The sequence below is a fragment of the Cervus elaphus genome, chromosome 11 (genome assembly GCF_910594005.1).
Source record: "Cervus elaphus chromosome 11, mCerEla1.1, whole genome shotgun sequence".
Classification (NCBI taxonomy): domain Eukaryota; kingdom Metazoa; phylum Chordata; class Mammalia; order Artiodactyla; family Cervidae; genus Cervus; species Cervus elaphus.
In genome coordinates, this window is record NC_057825.1 from 967,709 (window position 1) to 981,991 (window position 14,283).

The following is a 14,283-nucleotide window of genomic DNA, read 5'->3' on the forward strand; positions in this document are numbered from 1 at the left end:
GGTCGCAGAGTTGGATACGACTAAGTGGCGTGCGCGCTAAGGCGCGCGCACACACACTCAATGAAAACCCCGAGGGCCCACCTGTCTGACTCTGCAGCCCTCTGACCTCACTGAGCCCAGCCCCACCCCAAGGCTCCAGGAAGTCACCCGGGTCAAGTCCACCCCGAGACTCGGGGCGTCCCGCGCACGTGGTGGGGCGGAGAGACACCTGCACGCGGCGGAGCCGCCCGGGAAGGCTCGGTCCCCACAAGCCTTCGCGGGGGAGCCGGGCGGGGACCGGCTTGACAAGAGCCGGATCCTCGTCCGCGGGGCAGAGCCGGGTAACGGTCGGGCGGGCTTCTGCGCACGCGCCGTACCCGGCAGCCTACGCCGCCCGACCCCGAGGCGCCAGCGCCGCGTTGCCGGCATGCACCCGCGGCCCGCACCGCCTGGGGGCGCCTTGGCGCTGAGCCCCGGCTGGAGACCGGACGGCGGCGGAGCCCGGGGGCCCTGCTGGCCGTGGCGGGTGAGCGTCCGCCGGCGCCTGGCTCAAGCCTGAGGGGCCGGGAGGGCGCGGAGCGCGGCGTGAGACAGCTTCCGCGGGCGGGACAGCTGCGACCCGGCCTCGGACACGGACCCGGAAGCCGCGCCCGCACACGCCGGGTGCGGGGGTCGCGGTGGCGCGGCGGAGGCCCAGTCAGAGGCTCGGCCCGCCCTCCGCGCGCAAGACCCTGCCAGAGCCCGACCTGGGCGCAGACCCCCTACGTGTGGCCCCCGGCCCCACTAGTCCCCGCGGGGCCTGCGGTAGGGCCCGCTGTATTGACCAGTGTCTCTGGAGATCTCTGGCCCAAGGGCCTTGGATGGGGACCCTCAGACGGTAGCAGCGGCCCGTCTGAGACCCCTTGCGCCTCTGTCTCTCGAAGCACCCACCCACCCTTGACTCTTTAAGGTCACACAGAACTGACCTCTGGCGCTTCACCGACACCCGCAGCACTGAGTGTGTGTGTGTGTTCCTAGGAAGGAGTCCGCAGTGGGATTTCATTTATCTGATGAGATTGGTGGTTTGGTCAGGTGGCGTTCTTTTCTGGCCCGACATCGACTTGCTAATATTGGAGAGTCTGTCTGCTTTCTGTCTGTCACTCCCTCCTCAAGCTGGCCTCTTGAGCTAAGACATTGAGAAACCCATTTCCTTTGGATAAACTTTGTCCCATCATCGTTTAAAACTTTATAACAACTTCTTGCTCTGACTCAGGCGTATGTCCCCAGAGGTGCTTTTCTTTTACTTCTGCCAGGAATCAGGAGGTTTTTGTCCAGCTACATCAGGAAACCAAAAGGAAAAACACACACACACAAAACTAATGTGCCCTCCCTCACCTTAATTCTGTGACTTCTGACTTTCATGGCCTCATGAAAGTGAAAGAAAAACAAACTCGTGTCTCACACCAGACAGACCTTGTGGTTTTTAAGTCCTTCACGTCACTGATCCAGAACTAAGTTGTGAACCTGATTTCACTTCAATAAAATATGCCTGCTGGGGTCACTGTCGTCCTATTACACGGCCTGATGGGTCAGGAGTATCCAGGAGCCACTACCATAGTCCCTTTATCCTCTTTAGTTTGCTGTGGACCTGCCTTTCCTGAGGTGTTTTTTTTTTTTTTTTTTGACTGAGTCAGTTAGCACCCAGGAGCTTAGTTCCCCAACCAGATATCAAACTGGGCCCCACACAGTGGAAGCTCGGAGTCCGAACCACTGGACTGCCAAGGATTGCCCAGTTGGGCCTTTAAAAAATTGTTTTTTGCAGGAGGCCTTTAAATGCCAAGCAAGGAACTTGTACCTATGGAGAGGTGGGGGCCTGAGCCCAGCTAGTGGGCTGCAGGGCCGAGGTAAGGTGGGAGGGAGCTACAGCCAGCACCCCCAGCGGCCAGTTGTTCTCCAAGCCCATACCAGGGCCAGAAAAGTCTCCCCATGGGTTTCATTCTAAGTGGACCAGTGCACAGCAGTGCCGCCCCAGCCTGCGGCCCCCGCTTGGAGGAAACGTCCCCAGTTCAGAAGCAGCAGACCCCACACTGGGCCTCGGGAATTGCTCCTCGTCCTCCCGGAGTCTGACATGGAAGGAGAGATTGCTCCTTGTGCCCCTTTCAGTAAAAAAGTCGTCTGTCCCTCAGAAATGGAAGCAGCTGTCGAGGTTGCAGCGGACGGTGGTCCTCTTCCTGCTGGCAGTCCTGATGCTCTTCGGCCTCCGGTCCTATGTCCACGTGGCGGATGAGTGGACAGGTACCAGCTGCGTGATCCTCGGGGTCCTGAGGGCTGACTAAGGGGTGGCACAGCGATCTGGCAGCGGCGGGAGGTGTAGACTTCAGCGCATTGGCAGGAAGCGAGATAAGGAGAAACCTAGAATGTTCCCAGTCCCCCGCTATAAGGTGGCTGTTAATCTGCGGTGTGTGACTGTTTCCCAGACATGCTGTGAGAAGCGGGGTGACGTCCCAGCCGCCTCACACCGAGATCCAGGTCCGAGGGTACACGCGGAGTCTGCGTGCACTGCAGTGCTGGGAAGCAAGCGCAGGTGCCGGGAGGAGGGGCAGCTCCCTCCTGGCTTCTCGGAGGAGGACAGCTGCAGAGCCCCGCGGCTTGCTCCTGTGAATGGCCTGTGTGCCACTGTGGGCCCTCCTTGAAGTGGAAAAAATAAAAGCCAAGTGTTTGGGTTGTGGGTGGGGATAAAGACAAGCTGCCAGGAGCTATGGGCAGGGTTTGCTTCCCTGTGACCACTCTGGAATTCCTTGACCTGCCCTTTTCGGAGGTCCCAGCCTGTCCCTTTCCAGGAGTGCTGGCTGTGTAGGTGCTGTTTCCAGCGCCCTTTGGCTCTCCTCTGGACCTTGAGGTGTATTTGAGATAAAATAGACTCTCCTGTTTAGCTGTGGACAGCAGGTCGGCGGCAGCATGGCAGATGAGACCAGCAAATCCTCCCGTCTTGCCAGCTCCTCGGAAAGCAGCTGAGAACCCAGAGACCGTGGCGGGGCTGTCGCCTCAGGTACTTGGAGTAAACTCAACGTGGAGTCGTAACTGGGGTCCAGGCCAGAAGCGCTTCAGCACAGCGTGGGCTGTTTGAGAGGGACTGGGAAGAGTTCTGCTTCCTGCCCTGTGTCTGAGGTTTTAACCTAACCTCCTTGCTCTGGGCTGGTGGGACGGAGGAGACGTGGGGAGAGGAGGAGGGCCATCCTGTCCTCCGTCCTCTGCCCGTGTGGCGCTCCGGGTCCTTGGGAGGTGAGACAGATCGAGCCTTTTCTCTGGGAGCTACTGGCCGGGGGCGGTCAGGCGGGGGCTCCACTCTGGACCTGCCCAGATGGAGGTGCTGGGGCCTCAGCATCACAGTGGGGTCAGCAGGGAGGACTGGGAGTTGGCAGGTGCGTGCTGCCTGCCATCCACAAAGGGTGGGGGGGGGTGAGGCCTCGTCCTGGGGGCCCGGAGCCGTCCAGGGTGGGGGGCGTGGGCGGGAGAGCACGTGGAGCCTAGAGGGTGATGGGGTCAGCCAGAGCCGGGGAGAGTCCCCCCCAGGGGAGCCGGCCTTTGAGAGCCCAGGATGCTCCCTGTGGGGACACACTCCCACGGGCTGGGGTGTCCACGTGGGCCCAGGCGCCCCCAGGGAGAGGCTCTGGGACTGATGCCGGCCTCACGCCCCACAGTGTGCCTGGGAGGGACGGGAGGCTGCTCTCACCCCGTCTCTCTGGAAGGCCTGTGTGTGAGAGAGTGGTTTCTCCCTTTAGAGCCAAGCGCGTTCCTTCTGTCACTTCTGTGGCCACTCTCTTGTGTATTGACTTCACGGTCCGTGACACAGAACGTGGCTGTCTCCCCACCAAGAGACAGGTTTCCACACCTCAGCCTCGGTGACCTGGACTCTGGTGTCCAGGAGGGGCCTGGAAATGAAGGCGTGAACATCTCCGTCTCCTGTGGAGCGAGTCTTGGGGCCCCTGCGCACCCTGAGGCTGCTGGCACCTCCTCTCTGGGTCCGACACTCGTCCCCGAGACCTGCTTCATCCGTGGGGCTGTGTTTCGGCCGCACCTGCTCTCGTGACCCGGGGGCCCGGCTCGGTGGGGTTTGAATCTTGGAAGGGGGGTATCTTCACGGATCCTCCTCCAAGGTGTCCATGGGTGCTGCAGCCAGAGGCTTTTCCATTCACGAGTCTGTGTCCTTGTGAGCTGGAGGAGTTGCTGTCACAGCCCCTGTTGGGCGGCTGGAGCCAGGACGAGTGCGCCCTCCCACAGCGCTTTGTCACTGACCGGCCGCCTCTGCCGCAGACTTCCGAGGCTGAGGTGGGAGTCCCGGGCGCAGGCCTGGGCAGTGTCCTCTGTGGCTCCATCGACGGGGATGGGGTGGCTCAACCCTGCCCTGCTACCCTTAGGGTCTGGCTCCCAGACACGCTCTGGCCAGGGGCTTAACCGACCCTCCGGGGCTACACTCGCCCGTTGGCAGAGCCTCCGTCAGGCAGTCAGAGCCAGGAGCTGCTGAGAAAGGGGCTCCTTCCAAAGCTGCGCATTGTAGGAAAAATGGAAATCATTTCCTTTAGGAAACTGCAGCTGCTCAGCCAGTCCACAGCGCTCCCTGTGTGGTTCCAGGTCTGACTGGGGAGGGGGAGCGTCCTAGAAGCGGGATGGAATCATCGCACAAGTGACCCTTGTCTCTGTCCAGAAGCCCCAAAGGCATTTCCGACGAGGACCCCCCAACCTGCAGACGAGAGCGCCCGATGGAGACACCCAGGAGAGGAGGCAGGCCCAGGCCCAGAGGAGGGCAGAGGTGCTGGGAGAGGCTGGCTGGAGAGCAGAGGCGCAGAGAGACGGCCTCAGGTACCGGGAGCTTAGAGATGGTCTGAATGTGGGCACCAGTTTTTCCTGGTGTTTTTTTTTATAAGAGAAATTGCTAACAAGTGTTTTCCTTGTTTCACTTTGCGCACCCTCGTGGAGCAGGGCGGCTGCTGGCTCGTCTACTCGCGGCCTCCCTGGGCGGCGTTCGCGTTTGGGCCTGAGCTCGGCGCGGCCTGCGGCATCCACACCTCTGTCCCTGTCCTGAGTATTCTCGTTTCTCTCCCCACAGCTGGAGGGGCGCAGGGACCAAGCCACCGCAGGGCACTGAACCTCCTGGCGAGAAGGCAGAGCTCCCCCCCAGGCCTTCCCCGAAGGCAGTGAGGTTTCAGGCCAACCCAGGTAGGGTCTGCCTGCCCCCTCCGGGCCTCAGCTGGCTTGGTTCCGAGGGTCACGGCGAAGGACACACTTGAGAGTTGGGGCCGCGCTGCAGCTCCTGCCATCCGTCTAAAGTCTGCTCAGCCTCGGACAGCCAGGTGGACCAGGCTCCTGTGGGTCAGGCGTCCCTGTAGCTTTGGTGACGGTGTCTGGCTCTTGGACAGACGTCTTTCAGGGTCCAGTGCTGCAGCTATTTTAGCTTTTATTTTGTATTCTAGTATAGATGATTAATGGAGAAGGCAATGGCAACCCACTCCAGTGTTCTTGCCTGGAGAATCCCAGGGATGGGGGCCCCTGGTGGGCTGCCGTCTATGGGTTCGCACAGAGTCGGACACGACTGAAGCGACTTAGCAGCAGTAGCGTAGATGATTAACTGTTGTGAGAGTCTCAGATGAACAGGGAAAGGACTCAACCGTACATACACATGTATCCGCTCTCCGGCAAACTCTACTCCCATGTAGACGGCTATGTAGCGCTGAGCAGGGTTCCGTGTGCTGTGAAGCAGACCCTTGTTGTTGACCCGTTTAGAGTAGAGCGTGACAGGCATCTGTCCCAACTTCCTGTCTCCTCCCCGTTTTCCTTCTCCGGAAGGAAGGTTCATTCTCAGCCTATGGGTCCCTTTCTGTTTTGCAAGTAAGTTTATTTGTATCGTTTTTCTTAGCTTCTATATATAAGGGATGTCATAGGATACTTCTTTGTCTGAGTTATTTCATTCACTATGACAATTTTTAAGTCCATCCACGTTGCTGAAAATGCCATTATTTCATTCTTTTGAGTGGCTGAGTAATATTCTGTTGTATGCATGCAACACATTTTCTTTATTTCTGTTGACGGACATTTACGTCGCTTCCATGTCTTGGCTGCTGTAAACAGTGTTGCAGTAAACACTGGGGGGCTTGCATCCTTTCAGTCATGTTTTTCTCCGGAGGTATGGCCAGGAGTGGGTAGCTGGGTCATATGATAGCTCTATTACTAGTGTTTTAAGGAACTTCTGTATTGTTCAGACAAGGCTTTCTTGTCCGGGTCACCAGCGCCTGGCACGATTGATGTCCACAAACCAGACTGCACACCCAGGCTTACTGGTTCCTCTGCTTCCGCTCCTTCGCTGTTTCCTGGAGGGTGGTCCCTGCTGGGACTTGGTGGAGGCTGACGAGCCTGGGCCGGGTGCAGTTTCCGCTTGGGCCTTCACTGCGGCCTAAGGAGCCCCTGCGGCAGCCTCACTCGCTGTGGGGCCACAGGGCAGCTCTGTCTGGGTGCCCATGCCCTGCGTTCCTCCTCCCAGCCTCCCAGAACGAGCGCCAGAAGGCCGTGGTGGATGCCTTCCTCCACGCGTGGGCTGGATACCGCAAGTTCGCCTGGGGCCACGACGAGCTGAAGCCCCTGACCAGGTCCTTCAGCGAGTGGTTCGGCCTCGGCCTCACGCTGATCGACGCCCTGGACACCATGTGGATTCTGGGGCTAAAGAAAGGTACCTGCTCGTCCCTGCGGCGGGCTTGAGCTCGCCACGCGTGACCCTCGGGCCCGAGTGAGCCTGGTCTGGGAGGTGACCACACGCCGCGTCCTGCTGGGCTGTGCTTCCCCGTCCTGGCTGCCAGCGTGGCTGTGCTCTGTCCTCACACGTCCGTGCGCCCTGCGCCTCCGGCAGAGCGCCGAGTGTGGCAGAGGGCGGAGTGCAGGGCTGTTTGCCGCCCGTGTTTCTGTTGCGGTCAGGAGGGCCCTGTGGTGGGAGGCGACACATGCGCCGCCGCAGCGGCCGGCAGCGCCCTAAGTCTCCCTCTCAGTGCTTGTCGGTGCAGACAGGGTAAGACGGGCGGCGTGCCCCAGATGTTTCTGAGCCGGCGCGCTCACGGCCCCGTCCGTCTTCCAATCGCACTGCCGCCTCCACCACTCACTGTCTCGTGCTCCTCGGTCGTGTGGCTTTGACGTCGAGCGCTTGTGCTCACGCTGCACGGCCTTCCCCCACTGCCCGCTGGCCCCGTGTTTTCTGTGCGGTTGGAGGACTCCTGGGCTCCCCCTCTTGCATGAGGAGGTGGTGCCGAAACCCTGCAGGGGATGTGCGTAGCCCCAGAGGGAGCGGTCAGGCGGATGCTGGACTGTTAATTTGTTCCTGTACCTCTGCTGTTCCACGTGGCAGAATTTCAAGAAGCCAGGAAGTGGGTGTCCAGGAAGTTACGGTTTCAGAAAGATGTGGACGTCAACCTGTTTGAGAGCACAATCCGGATCCTGGGGGGGCTGCTGAGTGCATTCCACCTGTCTGGAGACGTCCTCTTCCTGACGAAGGCTGTGAGTGTCCCGGCCTCAGGGCTGCTCGCGTCCGGGGGGGACTGGGGTCTCAAGTGCTCAGCAGTCAGTGATTTTCTCGTGGGATTGGGCTGCGGCAGGCGTTTGTTTCCAGTTCTGCCTCCTCCCGCTCTTGAGTCTGCTTCCGAGCACATGGGTGGCTGAAGCAGCGTTGTGCCAGCCTGCTGCCTGCCCGTGAGGTCATTCTGAACTGATTGAGTCCAGCTCGGGTTTTGTAGCTGGCAGGGTTAAGGTCAGGTGAAGCCAGCACACTTGGGTCTGTCCACTGAATTACATGAAAATGGGTATCGGGTTTACTGTCGTGTCATGGAGACAAGGCCTCTGAGCAGCAGGACTCGTTGACTGATCGCTCTGTTGTGTATCAGGAGGATTTTGGAAATCGGTTAATGCCTGCCTTCCGAACACCCTCTAAGATTCCGTACTCCTTTGTAAACATCGGCACCGGAGTTGCTCACCCACCCCGATGGACCTCTGATAGCACGGTGGCTGAGGTGACGAGCATTCAGCTGGAGTTCCGAGAGCTCTCTCGTCTCACGGGGGATAAGAAATTTCAGGTATGGAGGGGCTCTGCTTCCGGCTGGTGCGGGTTTTCTGCGGGGCCATCTCTGGCTCATGGAGGCACGTGCAGGTCTGTGTGGTCATGGGTCCTGGGCCATGAGAGTCCTGTCGGTTTTGGTTCTTGTCCCACGTTCTCCTGGAGAATCGCGTTTTCTGGTGATACCAGAGGTGCAGACGGGAGATGCCCTGACCGGAGGCTGAGTCCTCTGCCTGGCCCGCCCCCGTGCAGTCCCGTGTCCTCAGGGCCCCGACAGCTGACGGCTTGTCCTGCCGCGCTTGGCGTGGCCTGGAGTCCACTTGCCGTTGTCCTGGGCCCTCCTGCAGTGGCGAGGCCCGCCTGCTCTGCTGTGGCTGAGTGCCACGGGGTGTGTTGGAGCTCTGGGCTTTGTAATCAGGTCAGTGTAGGTGATGTCGTGGTTGTCCCATTTGTGGCATCCAGGCTGGGCCCTGCACACAAGTGTCTTGGGTGGGCAGCTGGAGTGGTGTGCGGCGTGGCTCTTGGTATGGGGGTGGGGCAGTGCGGACCCCCGAGTCTTCCTCCCAGGGAAAAAGTCCTAATTTGAAGACCTGGACCAGAAAAAGGCCTCAGGTGTGTCAGGGACTGCTGTGGTCACAGCAGTCTGCAAGGCCGTGAGCTTCTATTCACTACGGGCTTCCTTGGTTTCCAAAATGCCTCCCTCAAATGTTACGGGGACCCTGCCACCTGAGCCCAGAGAACAGACAGCACCTGAGTGGGTGGGACCCACACTAGTCCCACTGACTTTCAGTGCCCACCCCGCTCTGCCTTGTAGAGCGGCTTGGCACAGTGAGAGGCTTCAGCTTATGTAGTTCCTGCTGCAGTCACCATAGCCCTTCCGAGTTGAAACTGGAGAAACCAAGGCAGGGAGGGTGCTGGTTACTTGTGCAAGATCAAAGGTAGTGGGAGATGGGGGATTCTGACCCACTGCATCTACCCTTGAGTCTTTTTTCTTCTATTTTTTATCCATATCAGTATTTAATATTAAATTGAATGTAAAGTGAATACCAAATCTGAAAGTCCTCTACCTGTCATCGCTTTCTTAAAAAACACACACAGCACAGAATACAGCACAATGACTACTCTCTGTGAACAGCCGCGTGGCATCAGCGCGTTCAGACCATTGTGTAGCCATCATCACCGTCAGCTCCCCAAACTGACCCCCTGTCCTCAACTAGACAGTAACTCCCCACTCTCCCAGGTCCTGGACACTAGCATCTACTTTCTGTCTCCATGAAAAATACTTCCATTTTTTAAAATTTTGCCTCTTTCTTTTCTTATGTGGTAAGAAAATCACATAACATAAAATTCGCCACCATAAAACCATCTTGAAGCGCCCAGTTCATAAGTGTTCAACCTGTTCACACAGCTGTGAAATGGATCCCCATAACTTTCTCATCTGATGAGCAGAAGCTCTGCACGCATTACATACTGACTCATTTCATTCTATGAAGTGTGCTGTTGAAGGTCTGTCACATAGGTGGAGTCATACAACGTCTCTCCTCGTAAGAATGGCTCGTTTCATGCAGCGTAGTGTCCGCAGGGTTCACCCACAGAGTAACATCAGAATTTCCTTCCTTTTGAAGGCTGAATAATATTCCATCGTACGGAGGGACCACACTTTGCTTTTCCATTCACCCATCAGCAGACACTGGTTTGCTTCCACTGTGGTCACAGTGAATGGCGCACTTCTGAACACGGCTGTAATACCAGCCTGTTAGACATAATCCCTGGAACTCAAATTATGACAGCATGAGGCCACTCAGTCTCAGTGTTTCTGAGGAAACGCCATGCCATTGTCCCAAGAAGCCGTACCATTCTGGATTTCCACCAGCAGCGCACAAGTGTTTCAATTTCTACACATCCTTGCAACACTTGTTTTCTGTTTTTTATTTTGATAGTAGCCATTGAGGTGAGAGTGAGGTGATATCTGATTCTTGTGGTATCTATTTCCATTTCATTAATGATCAGTGATGTTAAACACTTTTTCATATGCCTATTTGTATGTCTTCTTTGGCAAAATGTCTATGAAAATCCTTGGCCCTCATGTGAATCAGGTTGTTGAGGTTTTTTGTTGTTGTGTTGTAGGAATTCTCTATACATTCTGGACAGTAATCCTAAATCAGATATGTGGCATGCAAATATTTTTCTCTCATCTGTAGTTTGAGTGTTTCCCGTGTGGATGGTGTCCTTAGATGGACAAGAGATTTTCATTCTCAAGGAGTCAGTCTCTGTTCTGCCGCCTGTGAAGCAGGTCTTCTGTTCCAGTCCCTGGATGAAATGTCAGGTGCTGCCCGAGGTCCGGGAACCCTGCTAACGATGGGGGAACACACCTCGTTCACGTGAGGTCCCCGCACCCGAGGGCAGTTCCGCCTGGAATGAGCCACTTGCTCATAAGGGTCACTTGCAAACACACGTATTGCCATGTCTTGGTGGTTGTGAGATCACAGAGGCGTAAAGCTGCTCACTCCAGGGAAGTGTGCGCATTGATGGGCGTGTAACTGTTGGGTCCGGAGGACGGTGAGGAAATGCGCACGGAGCCTTGGGCACAGACACACGTGCTGCCCCGGCTCGATCGGAGCCCAGGTGGGATGGGTCTTGAAAGGGAATAGATGTTTCCTGGTGGCTGAGGACTTTGGGGCAGTTATCATGAGCAGCAACCTTGGGCTGGGAAACAGATGTGCCTGCCAGCCCGGCAGGAAGTGGGAGCACAGGGCAATCTTCAAGAGGAGGTGCCAGGCCCACAGCTGTGGCCTCAGACACTGTCCCAGGTGGAGGCTGGGAAATGTCTCGAGGACGGGTATAGTCCCGCGGTCGGCCATCCTGGCGCTGTGTCGGAGGGCAGCCTCTCCGCGCAGCCCACCCGCTCACCGCCCCCACTGTCTGCCCCAGGCCGCCGCAGAGGAGGTGACGAGGCGCGTGCATGCCCTGCGCGGGAAGCTGGACGGGCTGGTGCCCATGTTCATCAGCACCAACAGCGGCAGCTTCACCCACCTGGGCATGTTCACCCTGGGCGCCAGGGCCGACAGCTACTACGAGTACCTGCTGAAGCAGTGGATCCAGGGCGGGAAGAAGGAGAGCCAGTGAGGCCTGTTTTTCTGCCTTCAGGGTGGCCCCCGGGGCTCGGGGTGGCGGGGCCCTCTGTGGGGAGGCTGTTTCTGTCCATCCGAGTGCAGAGCAAGGACCGGCCACGGGGCATGGCTCCTCCTCGCTGGGCAGCAGGGGTCTTCCTTGGGGTTGTGGCTGCTTGGTCATTGGCTCCAGCGGGAGGCAGCCGGGGACATGAGGGTCTCCTCGTGCTCAGGGCTTGGACGCTGAACACGCAGACATTCCCAGGGAGCAGCCTTGTCCAATTATAAAACAGAGATAAACCCCCGTGGGGTGCTGGGTTCTCTCAGCCTCAAGCCTGGGGGTGACTGTGGCCCAGGAAGTGTTACTGACAGGAGAGCCCGCAGGCTGGTTCCGGGTGAATCAGGCTGGCAGAGGCTGGTCTCCAGTGGCCCCTTGGGGCTGGTTGGGAGGCACTGGCCTCACTGGAGTGGGGGCGGCCCAGAAGCCCATGAGGCTGACCCCCCATGGGGCTGGCGGGGCCGGGCCTCATAGATCCCAGAACAGGGACCGCAGCTTGGGGTCACGCCCTGTTTGTGGAACTGAGGGCTGTGCGCCCACCTGGCCAGAGCACACAGGCCCCGCTGGTCTGCACAGGCTGCTGGAAGACTACCTGGAAGCCGTGGACGGGATCAGGAAGCACCTGCTCGCTAAATCTGAGCCCAGGAAGCTGACCTTTGTGGGGGAGCTCAACCACGGCCGCTTCAGCGCCAAGATGGTGAGTGGGAGCGTATTTCCCCGATCCGGCCTCAAGGCAGCTTGGGGACCCAGCCTCTGTGCTTGATGTCTGATGGCTCTGAGAGCGGGGATGACCCGGGGAAACTCGTGATCCTGGCTGTGGAGTGTGAGCGGTCCCGGGTGGATGTGGGTGTCCCGTGACAGCAGCAGGAGGGGCTGAGGTCTGTGGGGTGCCAGGACCCCCAACCCAGAGCCCCCACCTCCTCCAGGACCCCTGCCCTGCAGCGAGTCTCCGCTTCCATGCTCTCGGGGAACCCCCACTCCCAGTTGCACCCCCTCCTGCAGCCAGGGCTCCATCGACCTTTAAGGTGGTCCTTCCAGAAGCTTCTCCCTGCCCGTGTGGGGCCCCAGGTGCTTGGCCTGCAGCTCCGTGCCCTGTCTGAGGCCCGACGGCGCTGGACCCGCTGATGCGGTGACCCCGTGGTTTCAGGACCACCTGGTGTGCTTCCTGCCGGGGACACTGGCTCTGGGTGCCCACCACGGCCTGCCTGCTGAGCACATGGAGCTGGCCCAGGCGCTCATGGACACCTGCTACCAGATGTACCGTCAGATGGAGACGGGGCTGAGCCCTGAGATCGCACACTTCAACCTGCACCACACGAAGGCTGTGAAGGACGTCCAGGTCAAGGTGAGCCGGGCTGGGCCCAGGGCTGGGGCCAGAGGGGAGTGCTGGGAGGCACCGCCTGAGCCCATGTGCCTCCCCAGGAGGCCGACAGACACAACCTGCTGCGGCCCGAGACCGTGGAGAGCCTGTTCTACCTGTACCGCCTCACGGGCGACCGCAAGTACCAGGACTGGGGCTGGGAGATCCTGCATAGCTTCAACACCTACACGCGGGTGAGCCCCCCAGTGTCCCCAGGGCCTCAGTGTCGCCTCCCAGGGGCTGCATGGGGAGGCCCTGCCCTGCCGTGAGGGCCCGGGGGGTCGGGGCGTCCGTCTGTCCTGTCTGGGGGACAGCTGTGTCGGGAGGGTCCCTGCAGTGGCTTGAGGCACATAGAACGTGTCTCTCCTGGGTCTTCTGTGCGACTTGGGCAGCGTGTTTCCACTCGGCGGGTGGGTGACCTCTGGGCCGCTACGCCCCAGGCCGGGGGCCACAACCAGCTGCACCCCCTGCTATGCCCAGGGCCCACTGCCCACCCTGGCAGGGCTGAGACTTGACCTCCGCCCTGTGGCCCCTGAGGTGGACTCTACACCCCTCGGGTGGCCTTGGGGCCTCTGTGAGGCCTGCACGGGTTTTGGAGGTGGCACTTGGCATCTGATCACTGAAGGGAACCATGGCTGACCTCCAGGGTGGCCGTTCCCCCTGTTGGCTTTGGTGTCCTCCCCGCCCCAGGCCCTGCCCTGGGGGGCCGTGTGTTCTGGGGTGGGGGGGCGGCGCCTCTGGCTGGCAGCCCTCCAGAGGGCTGAGCCAGCATTGTGATGCTGTGGCCTCGGCTCTCGAGCAGGTCCCCTCGGGCGGCTATTCTTCCATCAGCAACGTCCAGGACCCCCGCCACCCCCAGCCCAGGGATAAGATGGAGAGCTTCTTTCTGGGGGAGACGCTCAAATACCTGTATCTGCTCTTCTCCGACGACCCCGACCTGCTGAGCCTGGACACCTACGTGTTCAACACAGAGGCTCACCCCCTGCCCATCTGGGCCCCCTCCTAGGGCGGGACGGCTCTCGAGTAGGCGCTGCCCAGGAGGCTGACGTGTGCTGTCCGCGAGGATGCCTGTCTGCAAGACCTGGGCCCTGACCTTGGCTGTGTGGTGTCCCCCCAGCTGGCGGCACGTGCTCCGGGCCGGGCTGGTGACAGAGGCCAGTGGGCCACAGGGCCAGGATGTTTCGGGGCCTCGTAGCTGCTCGGGGTGGCCACTGGGCATCCGGTGCTCTGCCGCTGGTTCTGTGCTCCTCGCCTGGTTCCTGTTGGATCACCATTTGGAACACGTTGGAATAAATGGGCGGTGTGATTCTGGGGATCCTGTCCACTCAGCGAGTTTCTTCCTTCTTCCTAGAAAATCAAATCATGACTACATTCCTGAAGCCTGAACACACTCCCGCTGCCCTGCAAGGGCTTCCTCAGGGTCCTGGGCGTCTGGTCACCCCAGGCCACTTTGGCCCAGAGCCCGCGATGTGATCAGAGACGGGCTGAGGGTACGGCCCGGTGCAGCCCAGCTCGGGGTCACAGCCTGTGAACACGCCCGACCCAGGGGCTCGGGGCGTCCTGACCTCATGTGGATTCGGGCTCCTGGCTGGCTGCGGTGTTTACACGTTGGACTCAGGGATCTACCCTTGCCTTTGCAAGGCTGGGCCCAGTAGATGGGCTCAGTCGGGATAGAAGCACATGTGCTCTGTGAGGATCTCCGTGTGGA

General features: G+C 59.5%; 1 protein-coding gene across 1 annotated transcript; it reads left to right on the forward strand.

The window, feature by feature from the left end:
- The first annotated feature begins 406 nt into the window (after positions 1-406).
- On the forward strand, positions 407-13,890 carry LOC122702552 (endoplasmic reticulum mannosyl-oligosaccharide 1,2-alpha-mannosidase-like). The gene is made up of 14 exons (XM_043916129.1): positions 407-505; positions 624-783; positions 1,927-2,253; positions 2,892-3,007; positions 4,664-4,818; positions 5,066-5,175; positions 6,494-6,679; positions 7,346-7,494; positions 7,878-8,066; positions 10,979-11,169; positions 11,792-11,912; positions 12,363-12,560; positions 12,638-12,769; positions 13,378-13,890. The coding sequence occupies exons 1-14, from the start codon at positions 407-409 to the stop codon at positions 13,579-13,581; spliced, it is 2,337 nt and encodes a 778-aa protein (XP_043772064.1). The 3' UTR covers positions 13,582-13,890.
- The last annotated feature ends 393 nt before the right edge of the window (positions 13,891-14,283 follow it).

Coding starts and splice junctions, on each gene's coding strand:
- LOC122702552 (XM_043916129.1), top strand. CDS start 407: ATGCACCCGCGGCCCGCACCGCCTGGGGGCGCCTTGGCGCTGAGCCCC. Junction 11,170..11,791: donor GGCGGGAAGAAGGAGAGCCA/GTGAGGCCTGTT, acceptor TGGTCTGCACAG/GCTGCTGGAAGACTACCTGG. Junction 12,770..13,377: donor GCTTCAACACCTACACGCGG/GTGAGCCCCCCA, acceptor GCTCTCGAGCAG/GTCCCCTCGGGCGGCTATTC.